This window comes from Mustelus asterias, chromosome 28 (assembly GCF_964213995.1).
Source record: "Mustelus asterias chromosome 28, sMusAst1.hap1.1, whole genome shotgun sequence".
NCBI classification, from domain to species: domain Eukaryota; kingdom Metazoa; phylum Chordata; class Chondrichthyes; order Carcharhiniformes; family Triakidae; genus Mustelus; species Mustelus asterias.
The window spans coordinates 22519682-22536624 of record NC_135828.1 but is presented as its reverse complement, the minus strand read 5'-3'; the positions used below and the strand labels follow the sequence as shown (position 1 = coordinate 22536624).

The window sequence follows — 16943 nt, the reverse complement described above, 5'->3', positions numbered from 1 at the left end:
TAGGTCAGCTAACATGATTAAGTCTTCACGCTGATTTTGGATAACATAATTAAGCAAGTGTGACGTGATTGTGATTGGTGTTAATAGCTGTACCTTATGAATGATGTAACCTTAATCAATAACTGAGAGTGGATAGAGAGAACTTGGATACCTTGATTGGTATATGCTAATTAGTTGTAATCGAATTTGAAACTATAACTGCTCAGGTTTTCCTGAATTCTGGGCTCTGGCTAGTTACCGGCACTGACTTGTGACTTTCCAGAGTCCTTGCGATAGTTTGATTGAAACAGCTGTTTAAGAGAACTCTGTGACTTGGTCTGGTTACTTTAAGGGTAAAGTTGTGATCAATTCAAAGGCTGAACATCAAAGCCCATGACAAAGAGGAATAGGATTGTATTCATTATATAATCAGATTTGAATTTGATTATCTGGGGAAGATGATGGCGGAAATGTCACTGGATCAATAATCCACAGTCCCAGGCATATGCTTTGTAGGTGTGGTAGCTGGTTGAATTTGAGTTCAATAGATGGTGACCACTAGTGATGGCATGCCAGCTATCATCGATTGTTGTACAAACTCATCTTGTTTACTAATGCCCTTTTAGGGAAGGAAATCTGCCGTCCTTACCCGGTCTGGCCTACATGTGACTTCAGACCCACAGCAATGTGGTTGACCCTCTGAAATGGGCCTAGCAAACCACTCAATTTGAGGGCAATTAGGGATGGGGAAACTGGCCTTGCTAATATCACCCACATCCCGTGGGGGAAAAAAGCTCAGCATTGGGATCAGAGTTGTGAATCTGTGGGTTAAAATGAACTCTGGCTGATTTCTCCTGACATCTTGCTTCTGCCCAGGCCTCAGCCCTTCTCCATCCTAAGCTCACTCTTCCTCCCAAACTTTCAACCCCCCCACCCCTCATTTGCTTTCCCTGGGCTGCAAATGGAGCGAAGTGAGGTGTTCAGCTCACAGTACAGCAATGAGAGAGTGGCATCACACTCCGCTCCCCCCCCCAACGTGACAGTGACCAGAGACCCTCCAACAGTGGGTAGCGAAATCCCCCAGGGCAGCACCCCCTCCCTAGCCACAAGCTTTCATGTATTACTCATCCAAGGAGTACTGAGATCATTTTAGCTGCTTCAGGAGGAGCCAAAGTAAAGGGGAGAAAGAGATCGAAACAGCTGACAGCTACATGACCGAGAACACACTGTTAGTGAAAACAGTGGACCGGTTCATCCCTGTGTTAATTGGAGCAATGCCATGGGAGATCAGTTGGTGTCAATTATAATATAAAAACTTGTATTCGCCTCTGTATCTTGGACAGGTGGCCTATGATGTGTGTTGGCCCATGGTAACACCAAGCGAGTGAATGACCAATCCATGGGTAACCCTCCCTCCCATTCCTGCAGCCTTTCCAGGGCTCCTGCAGCTCGGGACCTCTGAACACCAGCCCTTCCCGTGATACAGATGTTAGCAAACTCCTTCCCCAAAACAAATTCCCTCCTTTAGTGATATTTGGGCATGGTACAGTGCTTCAAAAGTTTACCTCGGGTGAGGTCCAAAGCTGAGCTTGATTTCTGTTTAGTGTGGGTTTTAAGTTTCAAGAGGGGAGGGGGTTATTCAGTACACTTCTCTCAAAACACCGCTGTTTCTAGTCTAGACCTTAGGTTGCCAACCCTCCAAGATTGGCCTGGAGTCTCCCAGCAATTGAAGATCAGTCTCCATGACACTGCTGTGTGCGACCCTGGAGGAAAATCATCGGGACATTAAAATACTTTTTTGTTGTAATTTGCATTGAACATATCTCTTTACCAGATTTAAAAAACTGAAAATGTGGTGGTTGGGTGGGCTGCAGCGACACGGTGGCACAGTGGTTAGCACTGCTGCCTCATAGCACCAGTGACCTGGTTCGATTCCCGGCTTGGGTCACTGTCTGTGCGGAGTTTGCACGTTCTTCCCGTGTCTCTGCATGGGTTTCCTCCGGGTGCTCCGGTTTCCCCCACAATACAAAGATGAGCAGGTTAGGTTGATTGGCCATGCTAAATTGCCTCTTAGGGTCAGGAGGACTAAGAGGGCAAATATGTGGGGTTACGGGGATAGGGCCTGGGTGGATCGTTGTCAGTGCAGGTTCGATGGGCTAAATGGCCTCCTCCTGCACTGCAGATTCTATGATTCATTGGGTACTGCGTCTTTCTGGCTTCCCAATTAGCTTACGAGGGCAACGTGTCACAAGGATGGATGTGTTGGCCGACTGATGGCAAGACAAGGGTGCAAGTCATGGGATGAAACCTCCGAGAATACATTTATTCACAGTTGGCAACCCAATCAAAGTCCGTTGCCCCACCTCAGGGTGATTTTACAACAACAACCCATATTTATCTAGCACCCCTTTAGCATACAGCATCCTAAGGCCCTTCACAAGCGCGTTATAAGTCAGAGTATGAGACCAAGCCACATCTGGAGATATTAGGTCAGATGCCTAAAAGCTTGGTCAAAGAGGGAGAGATTTTTGAGCGTCTTCAAAGATTAAAGAGTGGTCGAGCGGTTCAGGGAAGGAGTTCCAGAGCGTTGGGGTCCTGGTAGCTGAAGGCACGGCCACCAGTGGTGGAACAAATTAGGATGTGGACAGCAGAAGTTTCGACAAACCCCAGTGTACAGAGGGTAGAACTGGGGAGGCTGAGCATTAGTATGTTGAAGTAGTCTAAAGTGCAGAACTAATAAGGGTTTCAGTGCCAAATGAGCTGAGGGGTTGAGTCAGGCAACTTTATGAAGATCCTGGTTGCAGTCCCAGCTCCCCCCTCTCTTCCTCCAACATTGCATTGAAATCTATTCCTCATCCAGAGTAGTCCTACCCCAGGGGACCAACCACTGGTGCCAGCGGTGAAGATGGCTGGCAGAGTAACAGGAAGAACATGACTTTAGAGATGAAATTGGCATTAAAACGGAGAACCCTTTTATGGTTTTAAACTGAGTCTGTCTTTTCAATTTCAGTGTGAAACCATTGACGTGCCTTGTTTCTGTAGGTGGGACCTCGGGACCTTGTTACTGTTCAAGTGCCAGTAAGATGGCATTGGAGAAAGTTATCCAGGACTCGCTGTCACAGTTTGTTCACTTGCACATCCCAGATGCTGATCTCAGGTGGGTAATAAAGGAAAGAACCTCCATTTATATAGCACCATTCACAACCTTCGGCTATCCCAAACTACAACCAGTGTAAGTGTGGTCACAGTTGTGATATGGGGACACACCCAGCAGCCAATTCACATGCAGTAAGGTCCCACAAACATCAATAGGAGTGATTTTCAAAAATTTGATTTATTACTGTCACATGTATTGGGATACAGTTGGGATATTGTCACATGTATTGGGCGGCACGGTAGCACAGTGGTTAGCACTGCTGCTTCACAGCTCCAGGGACCTGGGTTCGATTCCCGGCTTGGGTCACTGTCTGTGTGGAGTTTGCACATTCTCCTCGTGTCTGCGTGGGTTTCCTCTGGGTGCTCCGGTTTCCTCCCACAGTCCAAAGATGTGCGGATTAGGTTGATTGGCCATGCTAAAATTGTCCCTTAGTGTCCTGAGATGCATAGGTTAGAGGGATTAGTGGGTAAAATATGTAGGGATATGGGGGTAGGGCCTGGGTGGGATTGTGGTCGGTGCAGACTCGATGGGCCGAATGGCCTCTTTCTGTACTGTAGGGTTTCTATGATTTCTACAGTGAAAATTATTGTTTCTTGCACACTATACAGACAAAGCACACCATTCATAGAGTACATAGGGGAGTAGGAAAGGAGAGGGTGCAGAATATAGAGTTGCTAGGGTGTAGAGAAAAATCAGCTTAATATAAGGTAGGTCCATTCAAAAATCTGATGGCAGCAGGAAAGAAGCTGTTACCCAAAAGAGAAAATGTTGGAAAATCTCAGCAGGTCTGGCAGCATCTGTAAGGAGAGAAAAGAGCTGACATTTCGAGTCCAGATGACCCTTTGTCAAAGCTAAAAGGCACAGAAAGTGGGAGATATTTATACTGCAGGGTGAGGGAATGAAAGATGAGTCATAGCCACAGAAACCAGGGGAAAGGCTGCTAATGGCAGCCCATAGAGAGAATAAAGAGTGTGAATGGCCAAACGGCAGAAAAGCTGAAATCAGAGGGTAAACTGTGACTGATGAAGATGTGGGAGATAGGGGAGATGGGTGGGAGAGAGGTAAAATTGAGAAAAAGGGGGAGAAAAGTTTAAAAAAGGGGGAAAAGAGAGGGGTGAATAAAGAAACAATAAAGAAATAAAAGAGAACAGTTAAAAATTAAATAAAATGAAAACAAAGGGGTCAAGGTGGGGTCGAGCTAATCATCTGAGGTTGTTTATTGGGAAGAAGCTGTTCTTGAATTGGTTGGTACATGTCCTCAGACTTTTGTATCTTTTGTATCGGAAGAAGGTGGAAGAGAGAATGTCCGGGATACGTGGGGTCCTTGATTATGCTGGCTATCAAATAATCTCTTTTTTTTTTCAGTCTTGAGAGTAAAGACATCAGGGATGGCACCCTTGCTGTTTGAAAAGTGCCATGTTTTTTTTAAAACAGCGACCTAATGGAAGACAGGGCCTGCCTGGGTTTAGCATCTCATCTGTGACAGTGCAGCACTCCATCGGTATTGCACAGGAGTGTCGAGTGTCAGCTTGAAATACATGTTCAGGAGCTTGAACCTGGGATCTTTTGACTGGGCTCAGAGTAGGAGCGCTGAGTCAAAGCTGATACCCTGGTTAAATGTCCAGTTTCACCATGTGACCAATTGGTGGTTAGTGTCTGCAGATTGGTTGTTTGTTATAGTTAACCGTTGTGTTTGTTACTGTTCACTAAAGGATTCTGAATTGCTGCTGCAGCATGCATCATGACATATACAGAATCATTGAATCCTACAGTGCAGAAGGAGGCCATTCGGCCCATCATATGTTGTAGTCTGGAGCTATAAATAGTGATGGTAGAGGCTCCAATGTCTTTTCCATCATACGACTGACCAGGATTCTCTCCCTCTCAACGCCTGCCATTGGTGTGTGTTGAGAGGACTTAGCAGGTTGCTACTCAACCTGTTTGGCACTGTAATAAATGCACCTTCCTTGACCATCAAGTCCTGAGGTGGGACTCGAACTTGAAACCTCTGGCTGAGGAGCCGAGATGCCACCCACTCTGCCGCGAGACCTCCCACCAGTCAAGAAGATGCTCTTATTGCCCTTCATAACCCAGGGATTAGGGGGGCAGAGTCTTTTTTTTTGTAATTTATTCATTCCTGGGATGTGGGCATCACTGGCCAGGCCAGCATTTATTGCCCTTGAGAAAGTGAATGGCTGACTTGAACCGTTGCAATCCATGTGGTGTAGGTAAACCCACCGTGCTGTTAGGGAGGGAGTCCCAGGCTTTTGACCCAGCGTCTGTGAAGGAACGGCAATATGGTTCTTAGTCAGGATGGTGAGCGATTTGGAGTGGAGCTTGCAGGTGGTGTTCCCATCTATATGCTGCCCTTGTCCTAGGTGGAGGTCGAGGTTGCAGGTTTGGGAGGTGCTGTCGAAGGAAATGTGGCGAGTTGCAGCAGTACACCTTGTAGATGGTGCACACTTGTTGTCTCTGTGTGTCGGTGGTGGAGGGAGTGGATGTGAAAGGTGGTGGGTGGGATGTCGATCGGGTGGGCTGCTTTGTCCTGGAGTTGTTTTTGATTGCGAACACTGGGTGAGGGCAGGAGAATTCTCTGCTGCGATATCCTCCAGATTGGAATGGTTTGTCAATTTTCGAGGGAGGATTTTTAAAAAACTATAAACAGGCGTGTAGGAAATGATTTGGCTCCGTATAGTTGTGAGGGAAATCAATGGCTGTCGGTGGGTTTTTCAATCACTGATTTAAACAGAATCAAGTTAATGTCTTAAAGAATTGGGACAGTCGTACTTCATTTCAGTAAAGCATTAGTTACAATATAATCAAGCTGAGGGGGTTCAGATGATCTGACAGAGCAATGCCATCAGGTTACTGGAAAAAAACTTGCACATTCAATTATTAGGGCAGCACAGTGGCACAGTGGTTAGCACTGCTGCCTCACAGCGCCAGGAACCTGGTTTGATTCCAGCCTCGGGTCACTGTCTGCGTGAAGTCTGCGCGTTCTCCCCGTGTCTGTGTGGGTTTCCTCCGGGTGCTCCGGTTTCCTCCCACAGATTTGATTTGATTTATTATTGTCACATGTATTCGCATACAGTGAAAAGTATTGTTTCTTGCATGCGATACAGACAAAACATACCATTCATAGAGAAGGAAATGAGAGAGTGCAGAATGTAGTGTTACAGTCATAGCTAGGCTGTAGAGAAAGGTCAACTTAATGCGAGGTAGGTCCATTCGAAAGTCTGATGGCAGCAGGGAAGAAGCTGTTCTTGAGTTGGCTGGTACATGACCTCAGACTTTTGTATCTTTTTTCCGAAGGAAGAAGGTGGAAGAGAGAATGTCTGCGGTGCGTGGAGTCCTTAATTATGCTGGCTGCTTTGCCAAGGCAGCGGGAAGTGTAGACAGAGTCAGAGGATGGGAGGCTGGTTTAAAGACATGCTGGTTAGGGTGCTATGGCCATGCTAAATTCCCCCTCAATGTACCCGAACAGTGTGGCGACTAGGGGGTTTTCACCGTAACTTCATTGCAGTGTTAATGTAAGCCTACTTGTGACACTAATAAATAAAAAAAAATACAATTCACAGTTTTATGAGACTGCCTTTTGTATCATGGTCGGACAATTCTCTCAATGTTGTGTTTCTGTCCCTGCAGTGTGATGGATGAGGTGATTCTCTCCTATATCACCGGTGTACTGGAGGAACTTGGATCTCCAGACTCGTCTGAGGATAGCTTTGACGTGGAAATGTTTGCAGAAATGATGGCGGCTTACATCCCTGGCTTTGCAGACATAAGCAGGTGGGCAATTTCTTCCAAGTAGCTGGGTGACATGCTGATACGCTAGAGTTTGGGAGGAATATATTTCTAAGTCACGATGACGAGTGACTTGGAAGGGAACTTGCAGGTGGTGGTGTTCCCATGTATCTGTTGCACTTGTCCTTCTAGATGGCAGATGGAATGTTTTGTTCTGTCCCAATTTGCTCGCTTCTCTCAAAGGTGCAGTCTCGCTCATCACAGTTCGCCATCTGTCATGACTCAGTGGCTAGCACTGTTACTTCAGAATCAGAGGGTCGTGGGTACAAGACATGAGCACGTAATCTAGGCAGTATCCTCATTGGTATGTTCTTCCCGGCATCCTGACCAACGTTTATCCCAGCATTGGCTGTGAAGCACTTTGGAGCACCCTGAGGTCATGAAAGGCTTAAACATATAATATATATATTGTTTATTATTTATTCATGGGATGTGGGTGTCCCTGGCTGGGCCTGTCTTTGTTGTTCATCCCTAATTGTCCTTGAACTGAGTGGCTTGCTAGGGCATTTCAGAGGGTGGTTAAGAGTCAACCATATTGCTGTGGGTCTGGAGTCACATGTAGGCCAGACCAGGTAAGAACGACAGATTTCCTTCCCTACAAGGGGGCACTGGAGAACCATATGGGTTTTTATTGGGTCACTGTCTGTGTGGACGCTCTCCCGGGGTCTGCGTGGGTTTCCTCCGACTGATCCGATTTCCTCTCACAGTCCAAAAATGTGCAGGTTAGATGGATTGGCCATGCTAAATTGTCCCTTAGTGTCCAAAGATGTGCAGGTTAGATGGATTGGCCATGCTAAATTGTCCCTTAGTGTCCAAAGATATGTAAAATAGGGGGATTAGTGGGGTAAATGTGAGAGGATAGGGATGGGCCTGGGTGAGATTCTCTGCTTGGAGACGGTGCAGACTCAACAGGCCGAATAGCCGCCTCCTGCACTTGAGGGATTCTGTGATTCTTATGCCAATCGGCACTGGCTTTATGCTCATCATTTGACATTTAATTCCAAATTCTTTATGGAATTTAAATTCTACCACCATGGATTGAAAAGTCTAATGATGAGCATAAAGCCATTGTCGGCTGGCATACGAACAGTAGAATGGATTTGAACCTCGGTCTGCAGAGCGTGACCCTGGGTCTCTGGATTACTTGTCCCGCTACAGTAACGTTGCGCTATTAAGTATTATGGACATGACTACTCACTCGAGTGCTCATTCTTCATTTGCCAGCAGCACGAGTTGGCACCTTATTCCCACGGCCAACCCCATTCTGCAGGCGAGCATTCTCCAATGGCTGCTCTATAGTATTGAAGACGAGGTGCATCTATTTCTGTCCTGCGTTTTCCACGGGCTGGATCAATGAGCTCATCATCAACCAAGGATTAAACTTTTTACCTTCTGGTGTGTTTCCCCTCGTACCAGAAGAGAGAGTACTTTTGATCCCCAAGCTGTGAGGAAAGCATTAAGAACATGCAGCACCCTTGCCTCAGAAGCAGTGCACTGATGTTGGGCCAATATTAGAAACCACAGAATCCCTACAGTGCAGAAGGAGGTCATTCGGCCCATCGAGTTTGTACTGGCCACAATCCCACCCAGGCCCATCCCTGTAACCCCACGAATTGACCCTGCTAGTCCCCCTGACACTAAGTGACAATTTAGAATGGCCAGTCAACCTAACCATCACGTCTTTTGGACTGTAGGAGGAAACCGGACCACCTGGAGGGAACCCACGCAAACACGGGGAGAACGTGCAGACTCCACACAGATGGTGACCCAAGCTGGGAATTGAACCCGGGCCCCTGGTGCTGTGAGGCAGCAGTGCTAACCATTGCCACCGTGTATAATGTACAGGTACAAGCAGACAGCAAGTTTGTACCTGTAGATTATAAGCCCAGCAGTTTTGACTTCAGCTGCAGGCTTATTGGACATTAGGAGAGACTCTATATGACAACCGAAACAGGGAAGGGTTATTGAAGAGTCTTCAACATGGCTCCCAGAAAAGATGCCTGCGTCTCATGAACCGGGTGGACTGTTTTAAAAAGATTTACTGGCTTTGTGGTTGAAGTTAGTCCAGTCGATTACGAGTCCAAGCTTTTGCCATGCATCTTATTAGAGAGAGGGAGAGGAATTGAGGGAAAGGCCTCGGGTGAAATGAGGAATGGGTTACTGCCCTATAGCCAGAAGATTGCAATTAACAGCAGAGTGGTGTCATTTCAGGATCATTGTTGCTCGCAATTTATTAATGATTGAATTGATGGGAAGTGTATGATGATATAAAGATTTGTACAAGTCTGAGATCTTTAGATGAGATTAAAAACAATTACAGTCCGACCCAGATGTGCTAGGGAATGAATGGAAATATTACACGTATGTAAAGGGAAAGAGGGTAGTCAGGGAAAGGGTTGGTCCACTCAAGGATAGTGGAGGGAATCTATGCATGGAACCAAAGGAAATGGGCAAGATACCAAATGAATACTTTGACTCAATATTCACTAAAGAGAGGGACTTGCTGGATGAGGAGCCTAGGGTAGGGTAGATATTCTGGGTCATGTCAATATCAAAAAGGAGGTTGTATTGGGCATCTTAAAAAGCATTAAAGTAGATAAGACCCCACGGCCTGATGGGATCTACCCCAGAATACTGAGGGACGCAAGGGCAGAAATTGCTGGAGCTTTTACAGAAATCTTTGTACCCTCATTGGCTACAGGTGAAGTTCCAGAGGACTGGAAGATAGCCAATGTTGTCCCATTGTTTAAGAAGGACAGTAGATATAATCCAGGAAATTATAGGCCGGTGAGCCTTGCGTCAGTGGTAGGGAAATTATTGGAAAAGATTCTTAGGGACGGGATTTACTCACATTTGGAAACAAATGGACTTATTAATGATAGACAGCATGGTTTTGTGAAGGGGAGATCGTGCCTCACTAACTTGATCGAGTTTTTCAAGGCCGTGACGAAGATGATAGATGAGGGAAAGGCAGTAGATGTTGTATACATGGACTTCAGTAAAACTTTTGACAAGGTACCTCATGGTAGACTGGTACGAAAAGTGAAGTCACGCAGGATCAGAGGAGAGCTGACAAGATGGATACAGAACTGGCTTGGCCATAGAAGACAGAGGGTAGCAGTAGAGGGGTGCTTTCCTGAATGGAAGGCTGTGACTAGCGGTGTTCCACAAGGATCAGTTCTGGGACCTTTGTTGGTTTGTAGTATATATAAATGATTTGGAGGAAAATGTAGCTGGTCTGATTAGTAAGTTTGCAGACGACACAAAAATTGGTGGAGTTGCGGATAGTGAAGAGGATTGTCAGAGGATACAGCAAGATATAGAGCGATTGGAGACTTGGGCAGAGAAATGGCAGATGGAGTTTAATCTGGACAAGCGTGAGATGCATTTTGGAAGGTCCAATGCATATAGGAATTATACAGTAAATGGTAGAACCCTTAGGAGTATTGACAGGCAGAGAGCTCTGGGCGTCCATGTCCACCGATCTTTGAAAGTGGCAACACCGGTGGAAAAGGTAGTCAAGAAAGCATACGGCATGCTTGCCTTCATCGGTCAGGGCACTGAGTATAAAAATTGGCAGGTCATGCTGCAGCTGTACAGAACCTTAGTTAGGCCTCATTTGGAATATTGTGTACAATTCTGGTCGCCACACTACCAGAAGGATGAGGATGCTTTGGAGAGGGTGCAGAAGAGGTTTACCAGGGTGTTGCCTGGTCTGGAGGGTATTAGCTATGAGGAGAGGTTGGATAAACTTGGTCTGTTCTCAATGGAACGACAGAGGCTGAGGGGTGACCTGATAGAGGTTTACAAGATTGAGTGGCATGGACAGAGTGGATAGTCAGATGCTCTTTCCTAGGGTAGAAAAGTCAAGTACTAGGGGACATAGGTTTAAGGTGCGTGGGGAAAAGTTTAGAGGGGATGTGTGAGCAAGTCTTTTTTACACAGAGGGTGGTGAATGTCTGGGACACACTGGTCGGGGAGGTGGTGGGAGCAGGTATGATAGTGGCATTTAAGGGGCAACTAGATGAATACATGAATGGGATGGGAATGGAAGGATACGGACTCTAAGTGCATACGGTTTTAGTTTGGGCAAGCATCATGATTGGTGCAGGCTTGGAGGGCCGAAGGGCCTGTTGCTGTGCTGTACTTTTCTTTGTTCAAATCTAATAACGATGAATGTCAATGTTTTGCATGTATCGGTCTCAGACGGAGCATGTATGTATTATACAGAGCACCGAATTTAAGAGATGTAATACATGAGACCGTAAATCTAAAGGCTCCCAACTAGTGTTGCAGGACCCTGGAAAAGCAAATGGAATATGGGATGCGACACCATGCGATTTGGGATGTGAAGCTAAAAGCATTCTGCTGTCTTCATCAAGAAAATTGTGTTCAATTTTAGTCCCTTTTCCTAGTGATGATACAAAGCAACCAATACTGTCTCCTAGCATCACACAGTGTCATCCATTATAATTTGCATTACCCGCCCTCCGTTTTAGCACATATCAGTCAGAATACTCATCTGTTCCTGAGGGCGGCACAGTGGCACAATGGTTAGCACTGCTGCCTCACAGCGCCAGGGAACCGGGTTCGATTCCTGGCTTGGGTCACTGTCTGTGTGGAGTCTGCACATTCTCCTCGTGTCTGCGTGGGTTTCCTCCGGGTGCTCCGGTTTCCTCCCAGTCCAAAAGGCGTTCTGGTTAGGTGCTAAATTCTCCCTCAGTGTACCTGAACAGGTGCTGGAGTGTGGCGACTCGGGGACTTTCACAGTTAACTTCATTGCAGTGTTAATGTAAGCCTATTTGTGACACTAATAAATAAATTTTTAAAAAACACCCAGTGAGGCTAGTTGCTACTCCACCAGAGTTGGTACCCCTCCGCAACTCATCTATACTGGCTTATTCTGCAATGTTTATGGTACCTGGGCGCCATTTGCCTGTACAGTGATCAAACCAGGGAGGCAGTAACATAGTGATATTGTCGCTGGGCTAGTAATCCGGAGACTCTGGTTTGAATCCCGTCACAGCAGATGGTGAAATTTGAATTCAATTAAAAATCTGACGTTGACCATGAAACCATTGTCGGTTGTTGTAAAAACTCATCTGGTTCATTCATGGCCTTTAGGGAAGGAAATCTGCTGACCTTACCCGATCTGGCCTACTCCAGATCCACAGCAATGTGGTTGACTCTAGTTGCCCTCAGGGATGCAGTAAATGCCGACCCAGCCAGCGATGCCCACACCCCACGAATGAATAACAGAAGCCTGGGGCCTTGCTGCTCTGTGTAGCTCAGCAATGGAGATGATATCACTGGGGAAAGAACAAAGATGAATTCGTACTTTAGTGAAGAGATGGCAGATTAAAAAGGACCTGTCTGTTTTACAGTGTCACCATCTGCGAGATGATGTTTGATTTGGCTGCACGTTTGATAGAAGCTCGGAACAAAGGTAAGACCCAAGAACTGTGTCGACTGGGACTGCTTTCGAAACGTGACAGTGTACATTGGGACTTGGAGTGAAGAAGGCTAAGAGGCGATTTGATAGAGATGTTGAAAATCAGGAGGGGGCTGGACAGAGCAGATAGGGAGAAACTGCTCCTGTTCATAATAGGATCAAGAATGAAAGGGCACAGATTTAAAGTGATTTGCAAATGAAACAAATTTATTTATTATAAAGTTTATTTATTTTTTAGTCACAAGTAGACTTACATTAACACTGCAATGAAGTTACTGTGAAAATCCCTTAGTCGCCACACTCCGGCACCTGTTCAGGTACACTGAGGGAGAATTTAGCACGGCCAATTCACTTAACCTGCACGTCTTTCGGACTGTTGGGAGGAAACCGGAGCACTCGGAGGAAACCCACGCAGACACGGGCAGAAGGGGGCAAACTCCACACACAATGACCCAAACCGGGAATCCAACCCGGTCCCTGGTGCTGTGAGACAGCAGTGCTAACCCACTGTGTGTCCGAAGTGATGTGAGAAAAAATGTTTTCACCCAGCGAGTGGTTTGGGTCTGGAAACATAGTAACATAGAAAATAGAGAAGCAGGCCATTTGGCCCTTCGAGCCTGCTCTGCCATTCGTTTTGATCATGGCTGATCATCAAATTCTCCACCCACCCCCCCGCATTTCCCTTGATCCCTATGATAGAAGTGAACTGCCTGAAAGTGTGATGGAGGCAGGTTCAATTGAGGCATTCAGGAGGACAATGTGCAGGGGTACAGGGGAATGGCACTAAGTGACGATGCTCGTTTGGAGAGCTGGTGCGGACATGATGGGCCAAACGGCCTCCGTCTGCGTTGTAACAATTCCGTGATACAAGTTTAAGTTCAGCAGGCGGAAAGCTTGAGCTTTCAATCCCGAGACTGGGCTGATTTTATCAAGGCGCCACTATTCACATCCGTGTCGGAGAGTGGGAGACGTTGCATTCCGGATCCCATTCCTGCAAGGGCAGGTGTCTGCATGCAGGGAGGGTGGGGGGGAGGCACAGACAGACAGGCTGTGGTAAATGTCAATGGTTTATATGCAAGGGTGTAAACACCAATAGTAATTCCTCAGAGCTGCAGTTTAACCATCAATCATGTTTATGGCCCCTTTTATCTCTGGAATGCATTCCTATGGAAGCGAGAATATGGTGACATTTAAAATGAATGCCTTCCCAGTGGCGACAGAAATGAAAGGAATGTTTATGAAGCTAGACGTGGGAGTATTCAAAAGACTGAGTTTTTTTATCCCCATTACTCGTAACTTAACAATCTTGTAGGTCGCCAGTGAAGTTCTGGGTGACCTAAATTCTGCAATATTTATGTGACCAAAGTTTACATCAAAATGTGGGTTGTGTGTGTGATAATTGTATCACATTGAGTATAAGGTGCCTTTTGTAGATAATATTATTTGGAAAGCTGACACAGGCCTATCTCCAAATCTTCAAGGAGCTCATCGCTAAAACAGGATGAAAGCCATAGAGAAAATGCTGGAAAATCTCAGCAGGTCTGGCAGCATCTGCAAGGAGAGAAAAGAGCTGACGTTTTGAGTCCAGACGATCCTTTGTCAAAGCTAAAAGGCAGAGAAAGTGGGAGATATTTATACTGCAGGGGGAGGGAATGAAAGATGAGTCATAGCCACAGAAACAAGGGGAAAGGCTGCTAATGGCAGCCCACAGAGAGAATAGAAGGTGTGAATGGCCAAACGGCAGAGAAGCTGAAATCAGAGGGTAAACTGTGACTGATGAAGATATGGGGGGAGCAGGGAGATGGGTGGGAGAGAGGTAAAATTGGGAAAAGGGGGGAGAACAGGTAAGGAAAGGGGAGATAAAATAGGGGGAAAGAGTGGGGGGGGAGGGGAAAGAAAAATAAAGACACTAAAGAAATAAAAGAAATAGGGAATAGTAAAAAAATAAAATGAAGGGAAAGGGATCGAGGTGGGGTAGAGCTAATCAAATTGTTGAATTTGATCTTGAGATCGGAACATGTTAACAGGTCATTTATCTCATTATTGTTCATGAGACACTCTGCACAAATTAACTGTCACCTTAGCCTACAATACAACAGCTCACTGACAGTGACGGGGATACGTGGTAACTAACCTTCCTCTTGGGAGCATTGGGGTTGTGAACTCGCTCCTGCGTCAGAAGAGGAATGGAGGGCTCCTCTCCTGCTTTATATCTTCCCCATCCCACCTCAACATAGAGGAGGATAAAGAAGGGCTATTTGTAAGTATTTATTCGTTCACGGCAAGTGGGCGTCATTCAACAGGCAGCATTTTTCATAATGGTCCGCAGTGCCCTTGAGAAGGTGGTGGTGAGCCACCATCTTGAGCTGTTGCAATCCATGTGGTGAAGGTGGTGAGCCACTCTATTGAACTGCTGCAGTCTATCTGGTGTAGAAAGGGAGCTGCAAGGTTTTGGCCTGGCCTTGTGAAACTATTACTGCAACACCAAACACCTTCTCTAGGTAACTAGGATGGGCAATCCATGTGGAACTTGCCAGTGTCGCCTGTATCCTAAGAAAGTTTGAAACGCGTCACTGGCGTATCTCTGCTCTTGTCGCTGAGTGGAAACGGGCCTTCAGAGAGACTTTGGGATCACCTGAGGAAAGGGGGATTGCAGTACAGATAGCATGGGCACAAGGTGAAGGGAGAAAGATATAGAGACATAGAAACTAGAAGCAGGAGTCGGCCATTCGGCCCCTCGAGCCTGCTCCACCATTCATTTTGATCATGGCTGATCATCAAATTCAATATCCTGATCCCCCTTCCTCCCCATATCCTTTGATCCCTTTAGCCCAAGAGCTAGATCTAATCTCTTCTTGAAATCACACAACGTTTTGGTCTCAATTACTTTCTGTGGTAATAAATTCCACACATTCACCACCCTCTGGGTGAAGGAATTTCTCCCCATCTCAGTTCTAAAAGATTTACCCCTTATCTTCAAACTATGATCTCTAGTTCTGGACTCCCCCCACCATCGGGAACATTCTTTCTGAATCTACCCTGTCTAACTCTGTTAGAAATTTATAAGTCTCTATGAGATCCCCTCTCACTCTTCTAAACTCCAATGGATGTAATCTTAACCGATATAATCTCTCCTCATATGACAGACCTGCCATCCCAGGAATCAGCCTGGTAAACCTTCACTGCACTCCCTCTATAGTAAGGACATCCTCAGATAAAGGGACCAAAACTGTACACAATACTCCAGATGTGGCCTCACTGTCGGAACAGCCTAAGAGTGCAAAGAAAAGGGTGGCACAGTGGTTAGCACTGCTGCCTCACAGCACCAGGGACCAGGGTTCGATTCTCGGCTCGGGTCACTGTCTGTGTGGAGTCTGCACATTCTCCCCATGTCTGCGTGGATTTCCTCCGGGTGCTGCGGTTTTTTCCCACGGTCTGGAAGACGTGCTGGTTAGGGTGCATTGACCGAACAGACGCCGGACTGTGGTGACGAGGGGAATTTCATAGTAACTTCATTGCAGTGTTAATGTAAGCCTTACTTGTGACTAATAAATAAACTTTAACTTTAAAATGCCATGGCTGTTGTTTGGTTTGGGCTTAACAGCAGTAAGGCATCCACACTGAATAACTATTAAAATATACACTGGAAATCTGAAATATTATAATACAGTCACCACCCGGAATAGAGAGAGACTGTTCAATACTTGACCTGAGAACTTTTGTCATTGTTGGAACGTGTTGCTCTACATCAGTTGGTTAACATGGAGATTCTAGAATCGGGGCTGATGCCATTGCTGTCTCAGTATTATACTGAACAATACTATCTTATTTTATCATGAAGACTAAACTCACTCTGAATGTAAGAACTGTGGATTAATGTTGAATATGTTTATAAAAGATTACCTGATTTGCAATCTTCGGTGTTGTTGCTTATAGTCTGAGCATTGTATTTACCACACAGGACGTAGCGTGTGACCCAGCAAGTCTAGACTTTTTACTCATTCATGGGATGTGGGTGCTTCTGGCTGGGCCAGAATTTATTGCCCATCCCTAATTACCCTTGAGGGGGCATTTAGGAGTCAACCACATTGCTGTGGCTCTGGAGTCACATGTAGGCCAGACCAGGTAAGGACGGCAGATTTCCTTCCCTGAAGGACATTAGTGAACCAGATGGGTTTTTCCGACATTTGTATCATGGTGATCATTAGACTTTTAATTCCAGATTTTTATTGAATTCAATTTTCACCATCTGCCATGGTGGGATTCGAACCCGGGTCCCCAGAGCATTACCCTGGGTCTCTGGATTACTAGTCCAGTGACTATACTGGCATTTATGCTGCCCACAAACTTCCTCCCACCCTACTCCATGTCTCCCTATCAATATATCCTGATAATCCTTTCTCCCTCACGTAGCTTCCCTTACAAATGTAGCTATTCATCTCTACTGTTTGTGGTAGGCTGTTTGCAAATTGCTACCATGTGTCCTACTTCAAATCAGCATAATTAATTGGCGATCAAGAACTTTAACATGTCCTAGGGTCGTGAGAGGCA

General features: G+C 46.0%; 1 protein-coding gene across 1 annotated transcript in view; it reads left to right on the top strand.

The window, feature by feature from the left end:
- Positions 1-16943, top strand: part of LOC144480319 (CUE domain-containing protein 2-A-like) — a 78118-nt gene that overhangs the window by 3861 nt on the left and 57314 nt on the right. Inside the window, exons 2-4 of the mRNA XM_078199676.1 lie at positions 3022-3136; positions 6782-6925; positions 12325-12386. Coding sequence (XP_078055802.1) covers positions 3063-3136; positions 6782-6925; positions 12325-12386 — 280 coding nt within the window. The 5' untranslated portion in view covers positions 3022-3062. The remainder of the gene's footprint in view (positions 1-3021; positions 3137-6781; positions 6926-12324; positions 12387-16943) is intronic.